General features: G+C 30.7%; 1 protein-coding gene across 1 annotated transcript in view; it reads left to right on the top strand.

Annotated features, from left to right (window-relative positions):
- LOC131855193 (tachykinin-like peptides receptor 86C) overlaps window positions 1-24952 on the top strand; it is an 87801-nt gene that overhangs the window by 45609 nt on the left and 17240 nt on the right. The window contains exons 6-8 of the mRNA XM_059206439.1: window positions 6306-6383; window positions 21533-21683; window positions 23977-24173. Coding sequence (XP_059062422.1) covers window positions 6306-6383; window positions 21533-21683; window positions 23977-24173 — 426 coding nt within the window. The remainder of the gene's footprint in view (window positions 1-6305; window positions 6384-21532; window positions 21684-23976; window positions 24174-24952) is intronic.

The following is a 24952-nucleotide window of genomic DNA, read 5'->3' as shown; positions in this document are numbered from 1 at the left end:
ACATGAAATCTACTGTCAGAATATAACATTTATCATCCATCAAATTCCATTTTCTACAAGCTTATAGAATAGCGTCAGTTCTGTTATGAAAGGAAATTGCATTGTTGGAAAGGAATGAAAGCTTCATTCGAGTCGTAAATGTGATTTACAATTCATGTTACTCGACCATATTATCTCAAATACGGTTGAGCTAAGTGTAACGGAAAATGTAGGTATTTTGTGTAGTGAGGTGTATGTTTAAAGATCCGGATGGACTAAAAGGAACTCTATTGTTGGAGTTGTGATAGTATGTAGGTGATAATTTTAAGCAAATTCTCAATTCAATTCTATTTTACAATTATGTATCTCATATAACAAAGCAATTGTTGTGCATCTAATGGGATGTACACGTAGCCTACAGTTGTGAACGCTGCATAATGATGATGATGATAGTGATTAGAATTAGTAGCTAGTACAATATGTAATTTAATTAAATAAACCAGATTGTTGTGTTAGAAAATTTACTAGCTCTATAAGGAAATGCAGTAATCGTTATATGTAGCATATTGAATTATTGCATCGGGACTGTGCTTAAGTAAGACAGGTGATCTTAATGAAATGTTAGCCAATATTAAAATATAACGGTTAAGTAGAAAAAGTCAAAAATGTAGTAGCACTGAACAAATATAAGATAATTACTGCATAACATTAAAAAAAATAAACTATTAGGTGACTTTACTTATTAATTTAGAGGTTTACAATTTGAATGGCAAATTATTTCAAATACATAGATTAAATATACTAATACATAACTACGAATAAATTCAAAATGAATGAACAAGGTCAAAATTGAGTTGAATCGTCTATGAATTATAAATTACTAGCTGTGCCCGTAGGTCCACCCGCGTGAATATAGCCTATGTGTTATTCAGATGCATGAGTTATATTATTGTAAAGTTTCATTTAAATCCATTCCTTTGTTTTGTATGAAAGAGTAACAAACATCCTTCTATCTATCAATACTAACAAAAATTCGCGTTTATATTATTAGATAGTAAGATCATTGAAAACAAATAAATCAGAATAGGAAATATAGGATCTGATCATAAATCCATCATTTTCCACGCCTTTATATTCTGAAATAGTTATTTAGCAAATAATGACTCATTTGGCGTTACAATGTGAGATAGAGTGATCTATGAAGCGATCGCATTTTCAAAGTGAAGGGATAAAGACGCGATGAGAAAAACATAAGAAATGACCAGCGAATCAATGGTCTAAGTAACTGATTGCGCTAATATTTTTTGTTGAGGTTTCATTGAGTCTTTTATCTGGATTGGATATACCAGTCCACTTTAATGAAGTAACTTAATAATGGATCTATACTTACTGATTTAGATAGTTTCATCTAATGAACTTACATATTAAGATAAATTTTCAACCCACCTTCATAAGATCTTCAATTTAACTATATTTTAGTTTTATTAAAAATTGGTTGTAGTAAGTATTGTTTTCTTTTTAATGTTTTAATTTTTTATGTAGCTACAATAGCAATTGTATATAGTATTTGCCCTGTATATATGTAGGTTACTATATATGTAACACTAAAAACAACAACATATCGTGTAACCCCCATGACTCTACTCCCATGACTCACGGAGGTTAAAAATGACATGCCTCCAAATCCTGTAGTTTCGTAAAATTGGGTCTGTAGAAATATGACGTATGGTTTACTTTTTTTATACTGAACCGATTTATTGCTTTAATTTAAAAAGAATAATTGAATATTATCGTATTTTTTTATACTGAACCGATTTATTTGCTTTAATTTATAATCATTGAATATTATCGCTTGCAATTACACAAGACACAGATCCGGCCGTATATGGAATACTGTGTTCACCTCTGGGTGGGAGCACCACAATACTAGTTACTTCCATTTCAGTGAGTATTCAGAACCGAGCAGCCAGAATAATTGGTAATCAACGTCTTAGTGATAGACTCGACCCATTGGCTTTACGGCGATACTTTGCATCTCTGCGCCTTTTCTACCGCATATATCACAGAGAGTTTTCACCAGTAAGTGCGTTTCCCAGAAACATTCCACAATCTGGAACCTTTCTGTAATGATATTTCCAAACCGATATTTAAAATTTTAACAAAAGTGCTTATTTTTCTGAAAAGGCCGGCAACGCACTTACAATTCCCCTAGTGTTGCGGATGCTCATGGCGGCGGTAATCACTTACCAGGTGACTTAGGTGAACCACAAACTCGTTTGTCACCTGCGCTATAAAAAAAATATGAAATAATACTATATTTTTGCCCATCTACAATATGACAGTCCTAACCCGTATTAATAATTTACATTCAGTGAAATTACTTTATAGTACAACGAAATATTTTGTGTTGTAAATTTATTTTACGTTATAAATCAGCATGCCCGTACAAATGCGTGATATTTAATGACAGTAATATATGTATCATATGTTACATTTAGTCGTTTGAATGTCTATAGAGAGTTTTACATTTATATCAATTTAACGGAACCCATTTGCATTATACGGACTGATCTGAACACGGAAACGTGTCCGTCCTTGCCGTGATGAAGGTCACTTTCTTAGTAAATCGAATTGTAAATATAGCACTTCGGATTACCTCCGTCACATCCGGATATATCACTTCCTGTCAGGGATGAATATGATTAATAATAGGTAGTGTATTATGCATACGGGATATTACACCAACATTTTTTGGTTTACGAACAATTTCGTTTTTGTTTACTCTCTTACATAATATTCTATACATTTTAACATAGTTTATAATACAACACTACTGATCAAATAACTGCATATTAATGATCCCCTGGTCCCTCTGCTAGTAGTGTTTATTTTTACAGCCTAGTATCCCACTGCTGGACCGTGGAGAAAGATCTCCGTCTGACACTTCCAAACCTTTCTATCCTGATCTTGAGTAGGTAAAGTCTTACCAGTTATTATACGAACACATGTTGTCATAAACGGCAAAATAAAACATAATTTTTTTGGATCATAAACTAGATTTAGACACCATATATCGTAGCTACATATCGTATTATTTTATGAATTCTTACAATTATGAATGATGCGACTGAAATAGGTTTGCCATCCGACCGATTTTCCTGGATTTGGCTTTATACGCATAAATGTTCGTAATATTGGATTTATTTTACCAAAATTGTCAGATCCTATTCAAACAGCGATTGATATTCAAAACCCAATATACTAAATATCCCATACAACCAGTTAATAGTGTTAAGTATTGCTAAACGAAACCAATGCATTCATTTACAATCCAATTTATTTCCTCATAGCTCTACGAGTGTATATCAATGATGTTCTTATATTATATATAAGGAATTATATATTTTTTTAAATAAATCATAAATTACTATCTTGATGATTTATTGTAATAATAGTTCTGAAATATAACTATTCAAACACATCAATCTGGGTTGAAATTGCTTTTAACACGACGTCTATAGTTGATAATGTGACCATCAGAGATTATGATTGTGAGGATAAATTATTGTTTATTTATAATATTTAGATTGTTTTTCTTATAGTTAAATACAAATATTAAGATATTTTTCATATCCAAGAAAAAAATCTACAGCGGTTAATTTTTTTGATCGCATCATTGTAATTTTACATTATCATCTGTAAGTTAACTTTGGTCAATAACTTAAAACCACTGTGTAATTTACCTGCAATTATTGACATTTTTCGCGGCACTACACCTTCAATATACCACAATACACCTACACTATAAATGTATATATACGTCCCTATAAAGCCTTAGTGTTGGGGATATGAAAAATCCTGCCCTCTGGCGGACGCGGCGCGCAACACTAGTGACAGATTCAATCGCGGGAACGAACAGCGCTTACGACAGTCATATTAAAGACTTGGTGCAAATTGGCGGATTTTTTGGTGTATTTGGGGTGAGAATAGATGTATATATATAGTATGACAATTTTATATTTTATTTATTTTTCGTGTACACAAAAGTGATTGGACAATAGGCAACGGCAGAGGTATATTTGTAAGTGCCCAGAACCAGCGACTTTAACGCGGGGTGAAGAGTAAGTGACGAAGTTATTACCACCGAATACCATTAATATATAAAATTAACACAACCATATTATTCCAAATATATACGTTGACAAAAGTATTCTGCTCGGGTATCTCAGACTCACTTGTTTAAGCCGCCAAGAGCGTCTTTGTAAGCTGTTTTAGTTGAAGGGCTTACCCTCAAGTGCTATTGCTATTACTTCTTATCAGATAAACAGCTTTGCAAAATCATGCGTTAAAACAATTTTGTCAACTGCCTAGTTGAATAATAGCGTTTGCACATGATATAATTTGGCATCCAAAACAGAGTCGTATATGTATATAGCAATAGATAACATAACGAAATGAAATGAATGTTCATTTACAAAATATTGAGTATTTACATAAACCAGATATTATATTTTAATTAACAAGTATACAGCAGTATTTACCATTTTAAAGTGGTGTGAATTATTAATTATTATTTAATAGTATTGCATTTAAAACATTAAAATTAATTAAACCATTATATAGGTAAATAAATATTCGCACCATACAAAAATCGAGTAAATTTGTTTGTATTTTCTTACTTATGTGTACATTATATGGATTCCATATTGTAGCGTTCGTTTCGAGATAACTTCTTACGAGCGAATTGTATAGTTTTAATAACCAGAGTTATTATTGAAGGCCAGGGAATATTAAAATACGTTCATTGTGTTTAGAATCCTCTCTAAGCTTTGACATAGAATATGAAATAATACTACATACTCGTTTAGATTTAGAGGTTGAGATATGATAGTGAAATTACTGGGTAATTTAGTAATTATCGCCGATGTGAGTTATATATATAAGCTATATGTATAGTTATAAGTATAAGCTTTATTACTGTAAAATTTCATCAAAATCCATTGAAGAGTTTTTGCGTGAAAGAGTAACAAACAATCATCCATACTCACAAACTTTCGCGTTTGTAATATTAAAGTAATAAAATGGGGTAGTTACATACGTCGTCAGCTGTCAGGTATATAGTAAAACAATTGACTGCTTCACATTTTGCCGAATATATGGAATTCAATGTGATAGGGAGCGAGCCTATAGTGCCTTTTCTTAGATTAATTTTGTTTTTTTATCGGTGTCTCATCCCTAGAGAGTAGACAGAAATAAAAATAACACAAAAAGTTTTTATGTCGGCCAGATTTCAGTCCTCGGGAATAGCACTATATTGTTTTGTGATCTCTGTGGTGCTTATTCTGTTAGTTTTATTAGGTATCTATTGTCGCTTTTCATCAGGTGAGCCATTAGCATATATAATGGATTCTTTAGTATTCCATAAAAACATATTTAATTGATTCAATTAATACTAATCTTTGTCAGTATTAAAAATAAGAACAAATTTCAAATCGAATATAGATCCCAAACACTCTCGCTCTTTTGTTATTCTTCAATATACAGTGACATGAAACCAAAGAATAATAAGCATTTGTAAAGTTGACGCGAAAATGCTATCGCCAACTGAATATTGTTCCAGAGAAGCTATTCAATTTCGATTAATGTTAAAAATTCAGTGGTTTATTATTGAAAACTGAAAGTTTGCAAAGATGGCTTGATGGTCGTCGCTCATTTAAATCTAAATGATTTGCGTATTTCAAGGAATTTAGTACACTGTTACTATCACAAGTATAAATATATATGTATAAAACATTTCATCCTAAACAGAAATCAAAATCGCAAGATAGTCACTTTTATATATATATTTTTAAAAGTATTTCACTCTCACTTTACACGATAACAAATATTCTCTAAATACGAGTATAGTACTCGCAAAGAGCAAGCAAAGGGTAAAATTGAACCATAATATTACGACACAAGTTAAAGTCGAATCTTATTGAAGTGTATTTGTTAAAATATAATGTTATTACATTTATGTGTGCATGTGTCCGCGTCAGAATTGAATTAATATGCCAAAATTGACATATAAGTTAGTTATTAATAATTTGTATTATTAAAATATATATATATCAATTTCTGAACGCGTTCTATTTTGACGGGTGCGAACAGTTTGTAGGGGAAAATAAAATTCTTGTTTTTATTAATTTTCATGCAATTTATTTATTATATTAATCTTTAAACCTGCATGGACTACTACAAATACCTATTTCAAAACCGAATCTCTTCTGCCGTTTTAGATTGAAAACTTTACCGAGTTTTAATGAGTTGAATTACTTTGTTCACAGATCTAAAGGCACACTCAAAACTGCCTGTCTCTTATCGTGGCCTGACGGTCTACCAGATGTCTCATATATGGATTTTGTGTAAGTATTTCTAATATATGTTTTAACTTTCTAATCTGTGCAATCTGATTTATAGCGAACAAACAAATCCACAACACAATAAACACAATTTTCGTGTTTGCAGTTAAAATATATAGTCTGTCAACCAAACAGTGAGTAATGGTCGCAAAAGAAAACATCTAATTTTTGTGTTGTTTTTTTAAAGTTACCATTTTAGTAACTGAGTTTATTTTATTTTTTGAATAAATATTAATTGCCATTTTGACTATATAAAATATAATAGTTTATTTATAGGCATTTATATTGCATTTGGCACTTCTCATCTCTGCTTAGTTAGCAAACTAAGTAGAGATACTACGCATATTTTATGATAGAAATATTTAATCAGTTTTTTTTCTATATACTCATAATATATTTACATAGAAAATATCCAGCCCAAAAGAGAACAAACGATTATTCTCACGAATACATATTATGTTTATATGGCGCGAGAATCGGAAGTGACGTGGAGTGTTAAACCACCAGACCAGTAATGCCGTCAATATATTTATCTATACATCTATATATATAAATAAAATCGGAGTGTCTGTTAGTAATATTGAAATAACCCTTTTTTACTATACGCATATGAATATATATGGTATATACACTAAAATAACATTTTTTACAATTTTTGTCTGTCTGTCTGTCTGTTAGTTCTGGCTAATCTCTGAAATGGCTGGGCCGATTTTGATAAGGGGTAACTTAGGCTACTTTTATTTTAGAAAAATAAAGTTAAATTCCACGCGGACGTAGTCGCTGGTACAGCTAGTGTTATATATTTTCTGTGTTTTTATAAGTCATTTGCTTATTTATATTTATAGTTTATGGACCAATAAATAACAGTCTTCCACATTATTAGCTATATAAGAGCTCTCTGGGATTGTCGTCACGGAATTCGAAGTCATTTCTCCACAAAAAGACTTATAATAATAGAAAGGCAAATTAATAAAAAATATGTCTTTTGAATTTAAATGGCGCAAATCAAAACTCGACAAATTAGAGAGATAAAAATAATTGACATTTAAAGTACAAATGTACAATAATTTACTGTTATAAAGAAATTCTTAGTTTATACGTTTAGAAAAAAATGTATTATTGTAAGAGATAGGTACATTAAGGCGTTTAGTAATCTTTTGTAACATTACTTAGTTCGCGGAAAGGTATTTGATTGTTGATACTGTTTTTAAAAAATATATACTATAACTAAGTAATATTATGTTATCTGTGCTATAACTTACTCTTAATAATTTTAAGAGTAAGTTATAACTTACTCTTAAAATTGCTATAGCACAGAATATCGACTATTATTGGATATATATTCCTACACATATAGGTATATATCTATGTAGAAATTGTGTACCTAAAAATATATTAAGCTTTTAAATTTACATGTTACATGGGGTAGTTTTCGACTTTATGATTAATAAACAAAACTTTAACAAACCCGTAATTTTATACTACCCCGGTTGGTATAAAAGGTAGCATGCCGGCTGTATTTTTGGACTTTTATCTATCACAAATTACTGTCGCGTGCTTAACGCACATTGGATTACATCATTTGAATGTCTGTCGTGGAACAAAATTTACTGAAAGTTTCTTACGCGATTTTAATATCTGTATGACATAAACTGAAACCTTCTGATTAATGTATCTGATATGTACCGTATTTACTTACTTATTGCCAAAAAATCTAATAATACTCAAGTCTGTATCTATAATGAAAGGGTGTATGTTTGAGTATTTGTGGAATATATGTTGAGCCGTAAATTTTGGTTTTATTTTTATTTTATAAGGATTATAAACTCAAAATTGATGAGCTAATTTTGAAAAGAATTAAACATTGAAACATATACCCATGTAAGATTTATTCAAAGTGGCCATCTATGATTACCTATTTAAACCTTCAAGCAGCTTAATAAAATACAGCATACAAAATATGTAAAATACACATAGGTACTCTGTATGCTGTATTTTATTAAGCTCTACTCTACTAAGGATACAAGTTTGTCAGTGAAAGTACAGAATACGTAAATATTATACTCAAGTGCTCCGAAATGGATTAATCTAATAAAAGAATTTTTGGTTAGAAGTTACACCTCAAATAGCAACATAAACTTTAAATTTCGTATTCTGGAATCTATTCCGAAGCCGAAAGATTCGTGCTTCAGTATTTTGTAAAAGAATCTCCCAAAGCGTTAAAATTGCGGTGAAAGTTTATAGAAGATGTCGTTGTTTTTAAGTTAGTCGTTATGTATTTACGTACCATGTCTCTAAAGACTACCGGTAGTAAAAAAACTTCCGAGTGTTTTAGTATACTGGTGTATTGTTATAAAGTTTTTTTATTAAATTGGAATAAAAAAAGCCGATTAAAACGCTAACCATCACCTACCTGAATACATAAATCAACATCATAAAATAATAATAATATTAAACACTATTTGGCATAGAGAAGAACTACAACAAGAAACACAGTAAGTAAGAAATTAAAAAGAATAAACGGTGTAATCACTATAAGCAATTTACAGATAACCTGGAGGTTGTCTGTAAGATATTGCTTGAGAGATGAATTAACTACATAAAAAGGTAGGCGGCACACTCAAGACATATATTTAATAAACGAATAAATAAACATACGTCATATAGGCATACATATATAAAGTTACACTTTATACTACATATTGGAAGGTATCAGAAAAAAACATGAGCAATCGAGAGAGATATGAGATCTTAATTGATTTTGAAAATATATAATGCCCGTATATGGTATCATCTCTCCTGTGTATAATTTTTGTAGTTACCTAAGTTAAGTAACCAATATGTCAATATTTAAAAAGTTATCTATAATTCAGAAATTTCATTACATTTCGTAGATTTATTTATGCAGGAGAAGCCACAGTGTAAACAGTCAAATAAATACTGGCTGTTTACAGCATATGTACAACCTTCAAACTCAAAATATACCTTTCACATTAATTACATTACTGGTACGAATAAACGCAGTTCATGCTAATGCAAAACAATTCTAAGAAATATGTATTAATATGAGCTAAGAAGAATTACTGAAGGAATTCAATCAATATTATGGAGGAAACGGCAGCTTCCTGTATCGCATACTCTTTATGAAGAGATAATACGACTATTTTTCCTGAGTTACATATATACGAGTTCTATTGAATGCCTTTGTTTACATAGTGATTCGATTGATATCAATATTGTCAAAATTTTAGTTATTACTTTGGTTGCTTGGCCGAAGATTGTTTAATTATTTAAATAGTTCGCTGAATTAGTTTATGTTAAAAAAATGTTAAGTTAAATTTATGTAACATATTTAACATTAACTAAAAATATTTCATTATACTTCATTAAACATTGACACTTTAATATAAATATAATAATTATGTACTTATAGCGCATATTTTTTCATCAGTTATCGGAATCGATATTACCGATAATCCGATAATTATCAGAAGTTAGAAATATATATTGCCACAAAGTTGTACTATTGATGCTAACTTTCAAATTACGACCTTCAAGATCTAAATTAAAATAAAATTTAGATCCATCTAAATTGTTGAGAACCTTTTTTAATATTGATATTGAATTTGAAGTTCAATTTTAGTATTTTATAATAAAAAATATAAATATGTCACCTCACTATTTCTACTGCTACCATTAAAATATTTATCTCATGATAAATTATTTTCCAACATATTTCTACAACACTATGCAATAACGACATACAATATTTACAGATATACATTAAGGTTAATGTCGCGTTGTTTTCACTTTTTGCGTCCATTTTTAGCCCTAAATTGAATTCCGTACAGCCTATAATTGACTTTCCAGTTTCGATTTGGAGGTTGTATATAAGATTAATGTCGAAAAAGTTTAGCGGATTGATAAAAATAGCATTTCAGTTGTTGTTTTGTTATAACACAGAATTTACTGTCAATTACCGACAGCTTTTTAATTTTTAAGCAAAAAGATAGTGTCTTGAGATCTTATATGTCTATTTGGTCGTTATATTCTATTGTGCTTAGTCGCACATGCTGACTAAGCACAATAGAATTGTATTAGAGTAGGAAAACTATAATACAAACCTTGAAGCTGTAAAAGCCAGCTGCGCCAAACAGCGTTAGAGTAGTAAGAAAAAAAAAGAAACCTGTACTGAGCCGTTTATCTGGCGTGGTAATACTTTTATGGAAAGAGATGACTCTAAAAAGTCGTCTGTGTACCTTAGTCTCACCTATTTCTGTCGCCAAGCAGCTTTCTTTATAACCTGTATTTCGTTGGCAGGGTGGTTGGTGATTAGATAAAGAAATTGTAGTATAAAAATTAAGACATCTTAGTCCTCTGTATTAAAAACATAATCAGTCGTGTCTCGGTTATCAGTTTTTTATCGTTTATCGTTTACCATCAGGTAAACCGTCTACTTGCTTGCCATTCAAATATGAAGGTGAAAAACACTGAGATCATACCCGCAAATTAAAGTGCGAGTTCAATGGATTGTTCTTGATGGTATCATCGTTTATTACATTATTGACAGTGCACATGATATGCAATGATTATAACTGTAATACAACAATAATAATAGTAACATATTAATATATAGTCCAATAACAAAAATGATGTCTTTGTTAATCTCGTGTATGTACATATTCTATGTATTTATAATATCTTCTACAACACGAACTCGTCCTTCATTCAATTTTACAGAAAGCGACATGCTGCAAAATTGCCGAGTTAAAAATAAATCTAAGGGGCGAACACGCATCAATAGATAAGATTGATGAATGTGGAGGAAGTAAAAGAGGTCTCTTTAAATCAGAGCTCGTGGTTCGATTGTTTCTCCGCGTTCTGCAATCTCGAGAGAGATAAGCCTTACCTATGTTCGTTCGAAATCTTATTTATACTGTTAAGTTGAAAATGAGTTTGATTGTATGTTTGTTGTTAAGTTTTTTAAGTAACCGGCATTTGATCACTAATAGAAAAAGTTGTAATGCTTCCAGTAGTGAAGGTTAGGTGTTTCGCACTGAATATTTGTGATCTTACATGTAGTAATGGTAGCGGAATTAAACAAAATAATATAAATCCATTAAGTTATGAATTATACCTATTTCGATAAAGTATAGTGTATATTGTATCTACATCGCCTATATAAATGTATCCCTTTTGTACATTTATATTATAATTTAATATGCACTAAAATTTAAGTAAATATATAAATTAAATATATCGAATATATTTACAATGTAAGTTCTTATGCAGATATGAGAAAATTTATGCAATAGGTTTCATGTTCGCGATAGAAACAAGACCAAGATATTTTGTTTCTTATCTTTACGATAAACTCTTTCGATATAAGACCACTGAGACCTTTTGACATCTCGAAATAAAAATGTACGCGATATGTTGATATAATGTATGAGATATTACACGCGTAGTCACGTGGGTATCATATTACAAGAACGAAACTTCAGATATAATGGGTAACGCGTTTTGAATTTTTTTCTATTTGAGTCAAGTACAAGGTCCTTTCTTCAAGCCTGAACTCAAATATTTAGTGTGATATATATATGGATATATATTTATTTCACTGTGAACATTTGAGAAATGTTATACAAAAATAAATTTTTGAGTTACTTGTAGTTTCCGTGTTATGAATTGCCTAATAGATAACTGTTATAGTTATCCATATACAACATTTTTAATCGGAATACATACAATTATGTTGTAAAGTGATTAAACAATAAAATCATGGTCATTGCTTACTTAAAATACCTAAGAATCTGTTCGTCGTTATTATTAATATTAATAATTTCATATTTGTTTCATAAACATATGAAAATTCTATAAAACCATAGTAGCGATAAAATTGAATAAATCATGAAAGTTTGGATGGTGACAAGTAAAGTTGTTAGTACGGAACCCTCAGTAAGTAAGTTGGACTCGCACGTGACCGGCTTTTTGAGCATGATTCCATTTTAAATATTTCTGTAACAAATACATTTTACATTGAGGGAGGGGATTGTTAGCAATGCGAACTAGTGAGCCCATTGCTAGTACTGTGTTATGACTAGGAGGTCATAACACAGGTCATAAGTCAGGTGATAATCCAGTCACAGAGGTCAACCTCATAGGATGAGGTTGACCTCTGTGACTGGATGCAACGACTTATTAGTAAAAATCTTTAATAATTGTAATAAATGTATATTGTTCCCAAAAGGGTACTCATAGTGGAGACGTAATAATTAGTCAAAAATGATATATCAAATATACAAACTTTATAAAAAGAATACTGGACGAGCTGCCAGCAACAACCTCCTTGCAACTTCCCTTTGGAGAACGTAGGGGTTTTTGTAAATTCGCCACGATGGCTACCTGAACTGACTTTTTCCTCGACTGGTGCCTTTTCAACGTATAGCATTTTAGCTATCGTATGCGCCATTTCATGTTAATTCATATAAAAAAATACAATCCGATTATATTTTATTTTTAGTTTTCACAGAATTCATTTATATATAAATCAAGCGAGAACATCTCTTATTACTTTAATTCCGTGCCTAAATAAAACCTTTGTTATTTCCTTATCGGTTACATCGGATAATAAAAACTATCTCGTGTTTCCTTTACCAAAAGGCGAGCATCGATACACATAATCGGAAATACAAGTTTTACTGGCTTGTTGCCAACTTGATAAAATGTTATACCTCTTTACATAGGTTACGAGATATCTGTACTTTGTATCAGCACTGTTTATACGTTGTACAGTTAGCTTCGTATTTTATTTTATATATCTTCCATTCGTTTTAGTATGTAATATTATGTTATCTGTGGTTTCAATAAATTCACAATCGAGTTAAAACAAATCTTAATACCTTAATTATTAAATGTAGGTACTAATTAAGCAGTATTACTTGTTATTAATTAATAAACTAAATATATAAACGTTCTAATCGATATTTTTTTTAAAAGTCTACTTCTGTAAAATATTTGTGCACTATATAGGTATACTGCATAAGTTTAGTACACAAAATAATTTAGTGAATATCAAATTTAGTAGAGGACTAAGTTCCTCTATATCACAATATACTATCGCCAGACACTTGATTTGAAAGGTATGTTCCAATTTCAAACAGCCTGTAGTGTGTGATTTTGGAAGTGAATTTACGTAACATGCAGGTATAACAATATAACAATATATTTATGAGAGTTACCTTCGCCGTACAATGTCTTTTGTGAATGTATTCTGCAGAAGTGATATTATGTACCTACTACCTATAAGCTATTATTACAATAAACTTGTTTTGTAAGTACGACTATCAGCTATGTTCCAGATTATTACTAGCTGTGCCCGCAGTTTCATCCGCATGTAATTTGTAGCCTATGTGTCATTCTTATGTACAAGCTATATTACTGTAAAGTTTCATTAAAATCCGTTGAGTACTTTGTGCGTGAAAGAGTAACAAACTGCTCACACACTTTTGCATTTATAATATTAGCAAAATTCTTGATTCTTTTATTATACATATATAAAAAATGTCTTTCATATATAAAAAGCTGATTTAATGATTTTGGAATTTTGGAGTATTTATTATTACATTTAATTTTTGTGTATTTTTTATAAGATACTATTGCTTAATTAAGTTTGTAGCCCAATGTTGATACTTGTTGAAACCATGAATATCTTAGCATCATCTAAATGTCGGCTAACCGAATAAATAAACCCTTTTCTTTAGTCCACAACTTTATGACTTCTTTTAAGTTGACAAAAAATTAGGTCTATTGTAGAATCTTTATTACATTGTTCAAGTATTTACTATTTCTTCCTTTGCGTTTGAACTAACAAGCCTTTAATTTCAATGCGGTTGCCACATGTTAAATTTTTCATATAAATCCTTCATATTATATGATTTATATTTTTTGAAAATCCAATACAAGGAATTACCTACTGTATGTTTTAAAAAAAAAAAAATATTGGCGCTCCCTTTTACTCATATAAATAACTTCAGTGCAAACTATACTTAAAGTCAACCTGTCCAAACCTTTTAGTCTAGACGTTGTTAATGAGACAGTTTATTTTAATAAAGGTTTTAATTAGCAATGAATATTTACAAATATTGAGTAAAAATACGTGACAATTTTCGTTTGTTAAAGAATCAATTCTATGTTTAGATTTATAGTATTTTATTATTTATTAAGCAACTATAGTCTTCGCGATTTTCTACATGTTAAGAATAGTAATAGTGATACGATTTTGAACAAATACTGTTTTATTATTGGAATAACAACGGTTGTCGCAAAGAAAACTTAGAGGGCGCTACTGTATGCGCTCGGGAATCTGCAGCGCCATCTTTTCCACACTATCATTAGGAAGAAAACGTATCTAGTGGGCCAATGGCTGCTGGTAGGAAGAAAGGACATCCTGACAAGATATTCGTGTTGCTCGTAAAGTGAACAAATAACTGTGAACAAAATATTACAGGAAGTTTGCTACAATATCGTGAGAATCGTCAAAAGTTTTTTCTGAAATATCCAACACAATCGCGTTAAAATAAATTTCAATTAAAAAATATGGGCTATGTGCTATTCTGATGCATAAGCTATTATTGTAGTTTTATCAAAATCCGTTCAGTAGTTTTTGCGTGAGAGAGTAACAAACAGCCATACTTACAATCTTTCGCATTTATAATATTAATAATAATAAGATATATGATAATTACTATCAGTATAGCATTTTTCGAAGGGGAAAATATCGTAGGTTTAGGTATCTTTCGGAAAACGTAGCACATATATTAGAACTACTCGCCACCACATAAATCAACTCTTAATACTGTCTGTGGAAGCCGAATTCCCTAATAGTCTTTAGCTCCTTACTTCTAATACGAAACTATACCTATGTTTCGAATCTAAACGACGATCATTAAGCAAAATCAATCAATCGGACCCTGGAAACCTAACATTAAGCGTTGGGTTACACTGAAAGTATTAGTAGATTAACCTTCAGAAATGTGAACTCACACTTTCTTGTATAGTCCAAAAATTGTATTCATTATTACGATTATTTGTATCAGGCTAGGTGATTTCTATGTATAATATGTACATATGTATATATTTAATCGAATTAGATGTTATTTGCGGTAGTCAATTTCACTACTTGATGGATTTATATAATTTCGAACCGATTTTCTAGTAGTAGTAGAGTTTTGTAGTAGAGGACAGCCATATTGCAAATGGGTGTGGACTCAATAACAGTCGGAATTTGATAGCCATTAGTGAAGGTCGTATCCAAGCTCTGCTTAGCTTGGGACTAGATAAAGTATGTGAATATCCAGGTTTATTATTATCATTTGTTGTTAATATAAACTTACGTGGTTTTCAATGTAAATTTTCTCATTATAACTAATATGAAATGTTCAATTACACTAAACCAAGTTTAGATTTCTGTGAGTCTTAGCACAACATTGATCTATCGGCTTAATTTTGACTACAGCAGTAAAGGACTGAACCGAAACTTATTTGATTTATTAATATCTGACTTCCGATTTTAAAATCACAGATATTAGGTGAAACATTTTTTATACTATGATACATTGGTAGCAAACCAGTAATATAGGCTCTTTAATAAACAGTTACTGTAACCTATGGACGTCTACAACAATGTCGATGTTACATGCGCATTGTTCAAGTTCGGTATCCTGTTGAAACTCGAGAGAAAACAATAGCGAAAGTTGTACAGTAAAACACTAACTGTTTCCCAGGACTTTGTCTGCTTATACTTTCATCTCATATTTCACTCCTTTCAGATTATTTTTTGAGATAAAATATAGTCTATATAGGTAGAGATAGCCAGGCGTTTAGTTGACAAAACATTTCAGACATACACAATTTCGCATTTATAATATTAATAACAATCTATCCATATTATGGATAGATTATATACATACACATATAGGATTTATGATTGAATATGTATGAACAAATATTCTCACGTACACATGGGATGGTTCTGGTCCTAGTAATGACGTTATTTTATTCTTGCGTAACAACTGCAGAGTTTGACCCTTGATGCACTTACTGCAGAACACGTTTTGCATTGGATTACTGCCAATTCATAGGAGCAACTCCAACGAATTTTAATCGGAAGTGTACTTTGTGTAGTATATAGATTTAACATAATATTGTAGAAATTCAGAAGTATTTGTATAATAGTGCAATATGAGATTTTTATGTAATTGAATGGTAAACAAGCTGGCGGCTCACGTTATGAACCTCGGTTAAGTGATAACCGATGTCTTTATAGGTACATGAGTAGTTCAAATGGATATCACGTGATGTGACCATTTATGTGTTGATATTCTACAGGACTTAAATGGTATGTCTGTCTATCCTGTGATTACACTGTACTTTAAGTGGAACACGTCTTATAAAGCAAACTGCTTTGGGGCTGAAATAGGTGAGACAGAGGTACAAGTATGGTACGTACTTACTATATTGTAGGTAAATTAACTATTAAATTCATAAACGATTAATATATTTTAGATATGTACTAATAACTCTGTAGAATTCATAAAGCGCCATCTATCTAAGTAGGCCTTGTGTTATCGTAATAGCTCATAAATACACAAATAAATACTATACTATTTAACACCCAGAACGATGCAAACAAATTATTGTTTGTATCATGTATGGATTGATGATAAATTGACCTTGCACCCATCGGAAGTAAAGTAGTGTGCTAAATCGCTAGACCACTGTGACCTACAATAAAATCTATTTAGTCCTTCATCATCCCAAGTACTACTTACACATTAAGGTGCGTGATATACAATACCTGAAATTGATCTAAAATTATATCAGCTAACAAAGGATTGATGAACCCAATTTCAATCACAACCAGTAGTCGATTAGACAAATAAAAATAAAATTGTAAGTTTGTGAGTAGGTTACGTTTGACAAATCGTCTTCATTATTTAAACTCTTCTAGTGACACTAGTGTTAGTCATATGAACATAAGTCAGAAGACTGAATAAAACAACACTTTGTACAAAGTCATCTGTATGATTAAAACCTCAGTCAGTATTTCAGCCGCGAAACAGCTCACATTATAAGCTGCTTTTGGTTGTAGGGTGAGATTAGGTAGAAATTACAGAATAAAAGTATGATAGTCCTCCAGAATGACAATGATTAAATTCAAATTCAAAATATATGGAGCATCATCTTGTTTGTCATTCCAGATACATAACAAAGAAAAACAAAATAAAGTTTTTTTTTATTATGTTTGATAAATATATGTACATTTTGGTATATTTACTGTTCGAATTCGAATTAGTAATTTTGGGTATAGAATCTAAAATATATCAACGGAAGTTGCGTCAAGTTCAAGAAAGGAAATGAACGAAATTTCATGTAAAGTTATGAGAATCTCCTTTGTTTGAAGATGATTGAAGACAAAAAAGGTTTAGTTAAACTTTGTCAATAATTCAGATTTACAATATTCCATGGCAATGTTTATATAAGATTCTATTAAATTACATATATACCCGTCCCATCTACATGGCATAGTATTCGATATAGAAAAAAAAAATGATATTATGGACACGAAATTCCATCATAATATCATATTTTTTTTCATACAAAGAATAATGATAACAAATGCAAATATTCCGTTTCGTGTAAATTAGCCTTTAGAAATAGCTCTCGGCGATTCGGTCATACTATGCTATGATAGTGAGGGATCAATGACCTTATTTACTATTCATATAAGCAACTATTCAGATAGTAGGGAATAAATATTTTTTTATTCAATACAATTTTATTAGATAATGCAAAAAGCGAGATGTTCGAAGTTTGACGTGTAAGTCTGTCTTCCCAAAGTTTCAAACCGAATAGTTTGGAATTATACCATCATTTGGGGAAGGGGATTGTTAGCAATATGGATTAATAGTGCTTGTTAGCCCATTGCTAGCAACGTATCATGTCAGGTTTGTCTGCAAACAGTTCCCCCTGGAAACAATTATGTTAAATTCCTTGTGAATTTGCCAGGATGGGCTAACTGACCTGACCTCACACTCATCTTATCATCCTCCACTGACCCCGCCAGCGTATACCGTTAGCGCAACGAGCACACTCTTCTACTGTCATCCCTTAGAAAAAATTTTGTAACTTATTGTCAAATAGCTGACGTATTTAAGATTTTCTTGGCTAAAATTCATATTATTCATAAATTATGAAGATTTGTGCAGGCATATAAAATTGAATTTGTTTTATAAGCATTTTTTTACTTGTTAGTTAAATAATGAAATACTAGTATACAAATTCATAAAAACAATTTATTCGTACCGTACTATATATATACAGTATGGTATGAACATGCATCAGGGAATGCTTATAATTTTATAGCACCTTATGTATATGAGTGCAAAGCAAAATTATTACGGTCACTTCAAATTCATAACTTACAAGTACGAAACATGACCATAAAGCCGCATTAATGCTAATGCATTTGGGTCGATAACACTTGGGTTTGTTTTGTGTAATGCAGGAAGATTTATTATCTCACAAAATCACTAAACTGGACCAGTGACAGCTTCCTAAAACCCTGGAACCTTTGAATTTTGCAGATTCATGTTTATGTACTGTACTCTATTCATTTATGTTTTTACTGTTCGAGGAAGATTGTTTTATGTAAATTAGTTTGGGAAATAAGATGGGATTCCGTCCTTATCACCATTACCTAGTCGTCGTATATATGACCAGCACTATGACATCAATTTATCGTGTGACGCCCGTGATATAACTCATGCTTTACCGTTCGTACGGACTAAATGTTTTTTAAAGCAACAAGCAGATCTTATTTTGTAAATACATATAAAATATACATTGAAGACATCCAGGCCGATATAAACAATGATGAATACAAATGTTTATACCGTGCGAGGAATTGAACCTGCCACCATCGAAAATTAGCCAGTGTGCTAAATTGCTAGACTACTTAGGATGATATCCTATCTTAGTATGATATCCTAAGTATCATGCTTCTTATTTTAAATTTTCCTGTTTGACGTCTGAATTTCATATAGAGAAGTAATTACGCTAACGACTTTTTACAAAATCGATTATTAATTTAATTTCGAAACATGTATTTCTTGTTTGTAATCAATCGAATTATAAAAGGTATTTGATCAATTTTAAAAACTCTTCTTCACAAAAAGCTATACTGTAATTATCAGCGAACACATAAATTGGTTGGTTGAGAGCGGTGCAAGAACGATCGTCGTCAAGATATTTGGGGTAGGCCTTTGTTCAGCAGCGATCGTCTTCTAGTCATGATGATGATGATGATAAGAAAAATTATTATTCAATAATCGAGCCTCAGTCAATGTATGTACATAGTTACTGCTTTCATCATCAAGTGAATCATTCAGTTCTAAGTCAGAATAATGACATAAAATAAATATCAGCTTGAATTCATTCAAACACTATCTGTTACTAATCAACCATTAGCTATGTCTGAGTAGGTCAGTTTTTTAAATTTCCACTAAGGAAGTGCTTAAGTGACCATTTGACGTCTCTGAATACGGCTGTATATCTCACTCGTGACTGGATTTTTTGAGATGTAAGATGATTAAGTCCGCCACGTTTATACAATCAATGTTTACGTCAAGTTTCATAGCAAGCTGTTCAAATCTTAAGTTGTGAAAATGTAACAAACTATAGACGATAGACATACACACTTTCAGATTAATAATATTTATATATACATTTCTATATATTATAGTATGGGCAGAATGATACTCGTAGATATTATATTATGAGGATTGAACGTTCCAGTACTTATACTACAAGGAAAATAAGAATTTAACTCAGAAAATGAATCTTCTTTTTTATATTATTGAATGGATGTGTCGCTAGGCGATAGCTCTTGACCTTTAGAAGTTATGTAAATTCAGTAAAGGATACATACATAATAGAAAGAAAGAAAGAAAGAAAGAAGGAAAATAATAATTGCATTATAAATGAGGACATAAATTTTTAATATTCACCGTATTAAAAAAAACACTAACGTAATACATAAATGAGTTGCTAGTGAATATTCTATATTAATATTCTGTGTAGAGAGAGCAGATTTTGAAATTCATTCCATTAATGACTATCAAAAGAAAAGATTTGCACCGAAAGTTTCAAAAGAAATCTTATCGGGAAATACTGACTGTAAGGAACCGTAAAACTAAAGGAAACCAACCGTTTTTAGTTGATCTCTTCGAAATATGTTTGCTTGGAATGTTTTAAGTAAAATCTTACATATTACATATTATACATTTTACGATTATCCAATATTCAGGAAATAATCGTAAGTTATAATAAAAGTAATAAAAATAAAAATAATAATATATTCCAATAATAGGGCCACATGGTTTGTTTTTAGAAATGAAAATGGGTTCTAGATTATTATACCTTCATCCGTTTAAGACTACAGTACAAATCAAAATAAAAGGTTAGGTTTTTTATTATATTAATAATAACTTAAAAAATGGGTCCATCATATAGTAAAGTTACAAAATACATGTTATTTGATCGCATTTAAAATGTTTAGTGTGTTTTTGATCGTCTTTCTCTTATTATATGATGTTGTCATAATTTTCATGATAGCACCTTGTTTTTATATCATACCTTTAATTATATTATTATTTCAGATGAGGTAGTTAGTAACATTTTCAATTATTGATATTTTAATTTAAATGTAGCTCTTAACATGTCCAAATTTCTCCGAAGAAATTTTAATTCAACATAGCAGGTGGTTAACGGAATTGCAAGGAGCAAAGGTCGTCTGTATATATGTATAACAGCACTTCAAACATCATATTATATGTGATGCTGATATGTGATGATTATGTGAAATGCTGAGGAATAAAATGTCCTAACTCGTATCCTGTAATTTCACTGTGTTATAACGAAACACATCTTATAAGACTCGGTGACTGAATTAAGTGAGTCTAAACGCAAAGGACTTTATTTAAAGTCAACTTCGGTATAACATCGATATTATCCACTACAAAGAAACACTGGTCTCTTAGCCTTAATTATGTGCCTACTTAAAATATATACATATATGTTGTTTGTTACAGGTATCAAGTATTATTTTTCGTAGTCACATATGCTGTACCAATGTTGGGAATGACGTTCTTTTATTCAGCCATGGGCCGAGTACTATGGGGCTCTAGATCCATAGGAGAATTAACACAAAGGCAGGTCGACTCAATTCGATCCAAAAGGAAGGTACGATATGACATTTTATTTATAAATAAAGTGAATGTACAATTATTTTTCTGTTAATGAATGTGAAATGTGAATAAAAAATGAGGGATGAAATTGTAAACCTTTCACACGTGTAGGAAAATAAAATTGGATTCTGGATGATTTTTTTATAATTATGAGTTTATTTATTATTGTTTATTTATGTCCTTCGTTATACATCTCTAATTTCAATTTTATTACTCATGCACCACTCAGATATATATAAGTCAGTATTATTAATTTGAATATTTATAGAATTGATAATTAACTAACTATTAAATACAATAAAAAATTGTTATATAGATAAACTATATTTGATATTTTTGATAGTTGGTATTTTTGGTAGACATATTTGATAGTTAGTTAATTATTAATTCTATAATTATCCAAATAGAACTAAAAAAATTGTAGCTAAGAACTAACTCAATCATGTCAGCTTTTATTACAAAAACACATATCATAATTGGTATATTTATTTAAGAGATACATTGCACATTGCCACACACTAAACTTATAATATTCCTCTTTTAGTGACGGGGGTTATAAAAAACTAACGCGCTTTTTAGTAGAGGCTAAAAATTTGTAAATAAATAAATAATTCTTAATTTAAGTTAAACTAGTCCTTACTTCTATTTCTTGATTATTAAACATATATAAATATTTCGTAAATTAACTCATTTATAATATTCTGACAAGTCCAGAGTTGTTATTTACAATTACGTAACTTTGTACGACAGTGTTGTTCATCTGTCAGACTTAGTTGGTCGTTTGTTGTAAGGAATTATTTCCTAATATCAAATATGAATGGATCTGTTTAATACATATTTATTTATAATAAATGTAACGATGACCTCCAGCAACCTCATTTGTCTTTGAATATATTATGAATATATTTAGAATATTTCCTTGAATCTGTCTTCATATTCACTGCCCTTAATTTGAGAATTTTACTCATGAATAAGAAGTCTAAGAATAATAAACGCCTAAAGGTAAATTAATCTGTACTTATTTTTGTTTTCTATAACTGTAGTTAATAATACCACCAATGAGTGAACGCACAGTGCAATTAAAGCTACGTTAACTCTTATAAAAGTTGGTACCACTCTTATGAGAATTGAACCAAAATTGATTCTACACAGCAACCTGAAATGGTTCTAAAAATGAAAAACTTGTCCAGTTTCACACATAAATTGCTTTGTTTCAATTGAGGCGGGCTTGAACATGACGATAAAAATGAATTTATCCAAACAATAGCTTGCAAAATTGCCGTGCCAAAAGAATTGGTATCACCGATTCATACTAAAGTTGTTTGTTCCTAGTAAGGCAAGCCTGAGTGAACTGTGAACAGTTTGCCCTATTTTCTTGGTTGTTGTTTTATAATTCGAATTCGGACAGGCGAGGAACATGGGATATTCTGCCAAGTCATAGGTTATCATAAATCTACTATTTCTTGCTTAAATTTGTGTGCATTTCTCTTGGAATAATAGAATTAAAAAAAATAAAATTAATTAACGTTCCATTTTGAAAGTTATAAATATGCATTAAGTAAAAGAAGTCGTCTAATTTCTTTTGGCATGACCCTCGTACACTTGAGTAGGTTTAGGTGAATGACATTTCTGGAATTGTTTCCAAATCCCGATCTATTTTAATTGGTCTTCATTGAACTGTCTGCCTAATATAGAGCAGTCAAGAGTACTTATAGAAAGGGCTTTGAATACGACCCGCATAATTAAACTACGAAAACTAATTGTTGCTACTTGTTTATTAGCTTGTTTATCAAACGACAGTAGTTTACATTTATATGTAGTATGTTGGATTTACGATGCAAATCCCTTTTATAGATTGCCACAAAGAACGACCCTCAGAACAACCTGAATATTATGAAGTTAATCGTATAATAAAGCGTATAAAATAAATCTCGCAAAACAGTAGGATGTTATGAGTTTGAAGATGTTGTGATTTTATAAATATTAGTCTTTATGTGTGGTGTATCAGCCATATTAAATATATAAATCTATTTTGTACAATATTTTTATTCAAAATATAAACTTGTTTCTGTCTGAATTAATGAGGGCTTCTCCCTTATCCTTTTTTAAATCAAAACTTCGTCATTTATAAACAGATTTAGAGTTTTTTCAATTGAAAAGATAGATTTCAGATTCATAATTTAATCTAAACGTCTTTTTTAAATGTATGTTGTTTTTTCTATTATTGTATATCAGTATATGTTTATATATGCTATAAACAAGTATTTGATACTTTATTTCTGTTTCAGGTTGTGAAAATGTTCATTCTAGTAATTGTGATATTTGGTATATGCTGGCTGCCCTACCACACGTACTTCATCTACACTCACTTCAACCCTTCAATATTGTATATGAAATATGTTCAACATGTGTACCTCGGGTTCTACTGGCTAGCCATGGCAAATGCCATGGTAAACCCACTAATTTATTACTGGATGAATGCCAAGTAAGTAATATAGATAACTCTTGTCAACTTCTATTCTCCTAGTTCTTTATAGAGAATTACGTAGGTAGTGGCTAAACCACCCCGCATAAGGTTTTTGTTTCAAAATGGAGAAGACCACTTATTATAATAAACTGCCAGAATCTGCACTAAATCTGACAGAGAGGCAATTGAAATCTTATATTAAACAATTTTTGTGTACGAAAGCCTATTACAGGATAGACGAATTCATAGACGACATCATAATCAAGTAAATAATTAGTTTATTAGCATACAACGTTTTAATTTGCTTTCTTGATTCAATTATTTTAAAAATATGAAAGCGTAGCGGTTTTGTATTGATTGCCGCATGCAATCTTATGTGAAATGTGAATACTATAACCATCAGATGGGAATTGTGAGTAGCTATGACGTGGTCTGGTGTTTTGAGTAGTCATGCTCACTAAAATGTCCAGACTTGTGGCGGCGTGGTGGCCCGGGTCATTGGGCTCCCTAAAATATGGTCGAGCGCAGTGGTGGCTGACTCATCCGTCATACTCGTGAACGGGTGCTGCTTGTGTGGACTGGTCTGCTCTAATCACTATGACTTATTTTCTCTTATTAATTGTTTAACCAGTTGTTGTATATTGAATGTTTTTTCTATTTTATTATTTCATTGAATTAGTGTTAATCGGTGGTTTGTATTCACACACTTAAACTTAAATTGTAAGTAAGAATAAATTATTTAAAAGAGCAACACACAAGTTTCTTGCTTGTTCTTCTTGTGATGAGACAGCATTCCG

The sequence above is a fragment of the Achroia grisella genome, unplaced genomic scaffold, assembly GCF_030625045.1.
Source record: "Achroia grisella isolate CSIRO2021 unplaced genomic scaffold, CSIRO_AGI_Agris_v1 utg1320, whole genome shotgun sequence".
NCBI lineage: Eukaryota > Metazoa > Arthropoda > Insecta > Lepidoptera > Pyralidae > Achroia > Achroia grisella.
This window is presented reverse-complemented; position numbering and strand designations above follow the sequence as displayed.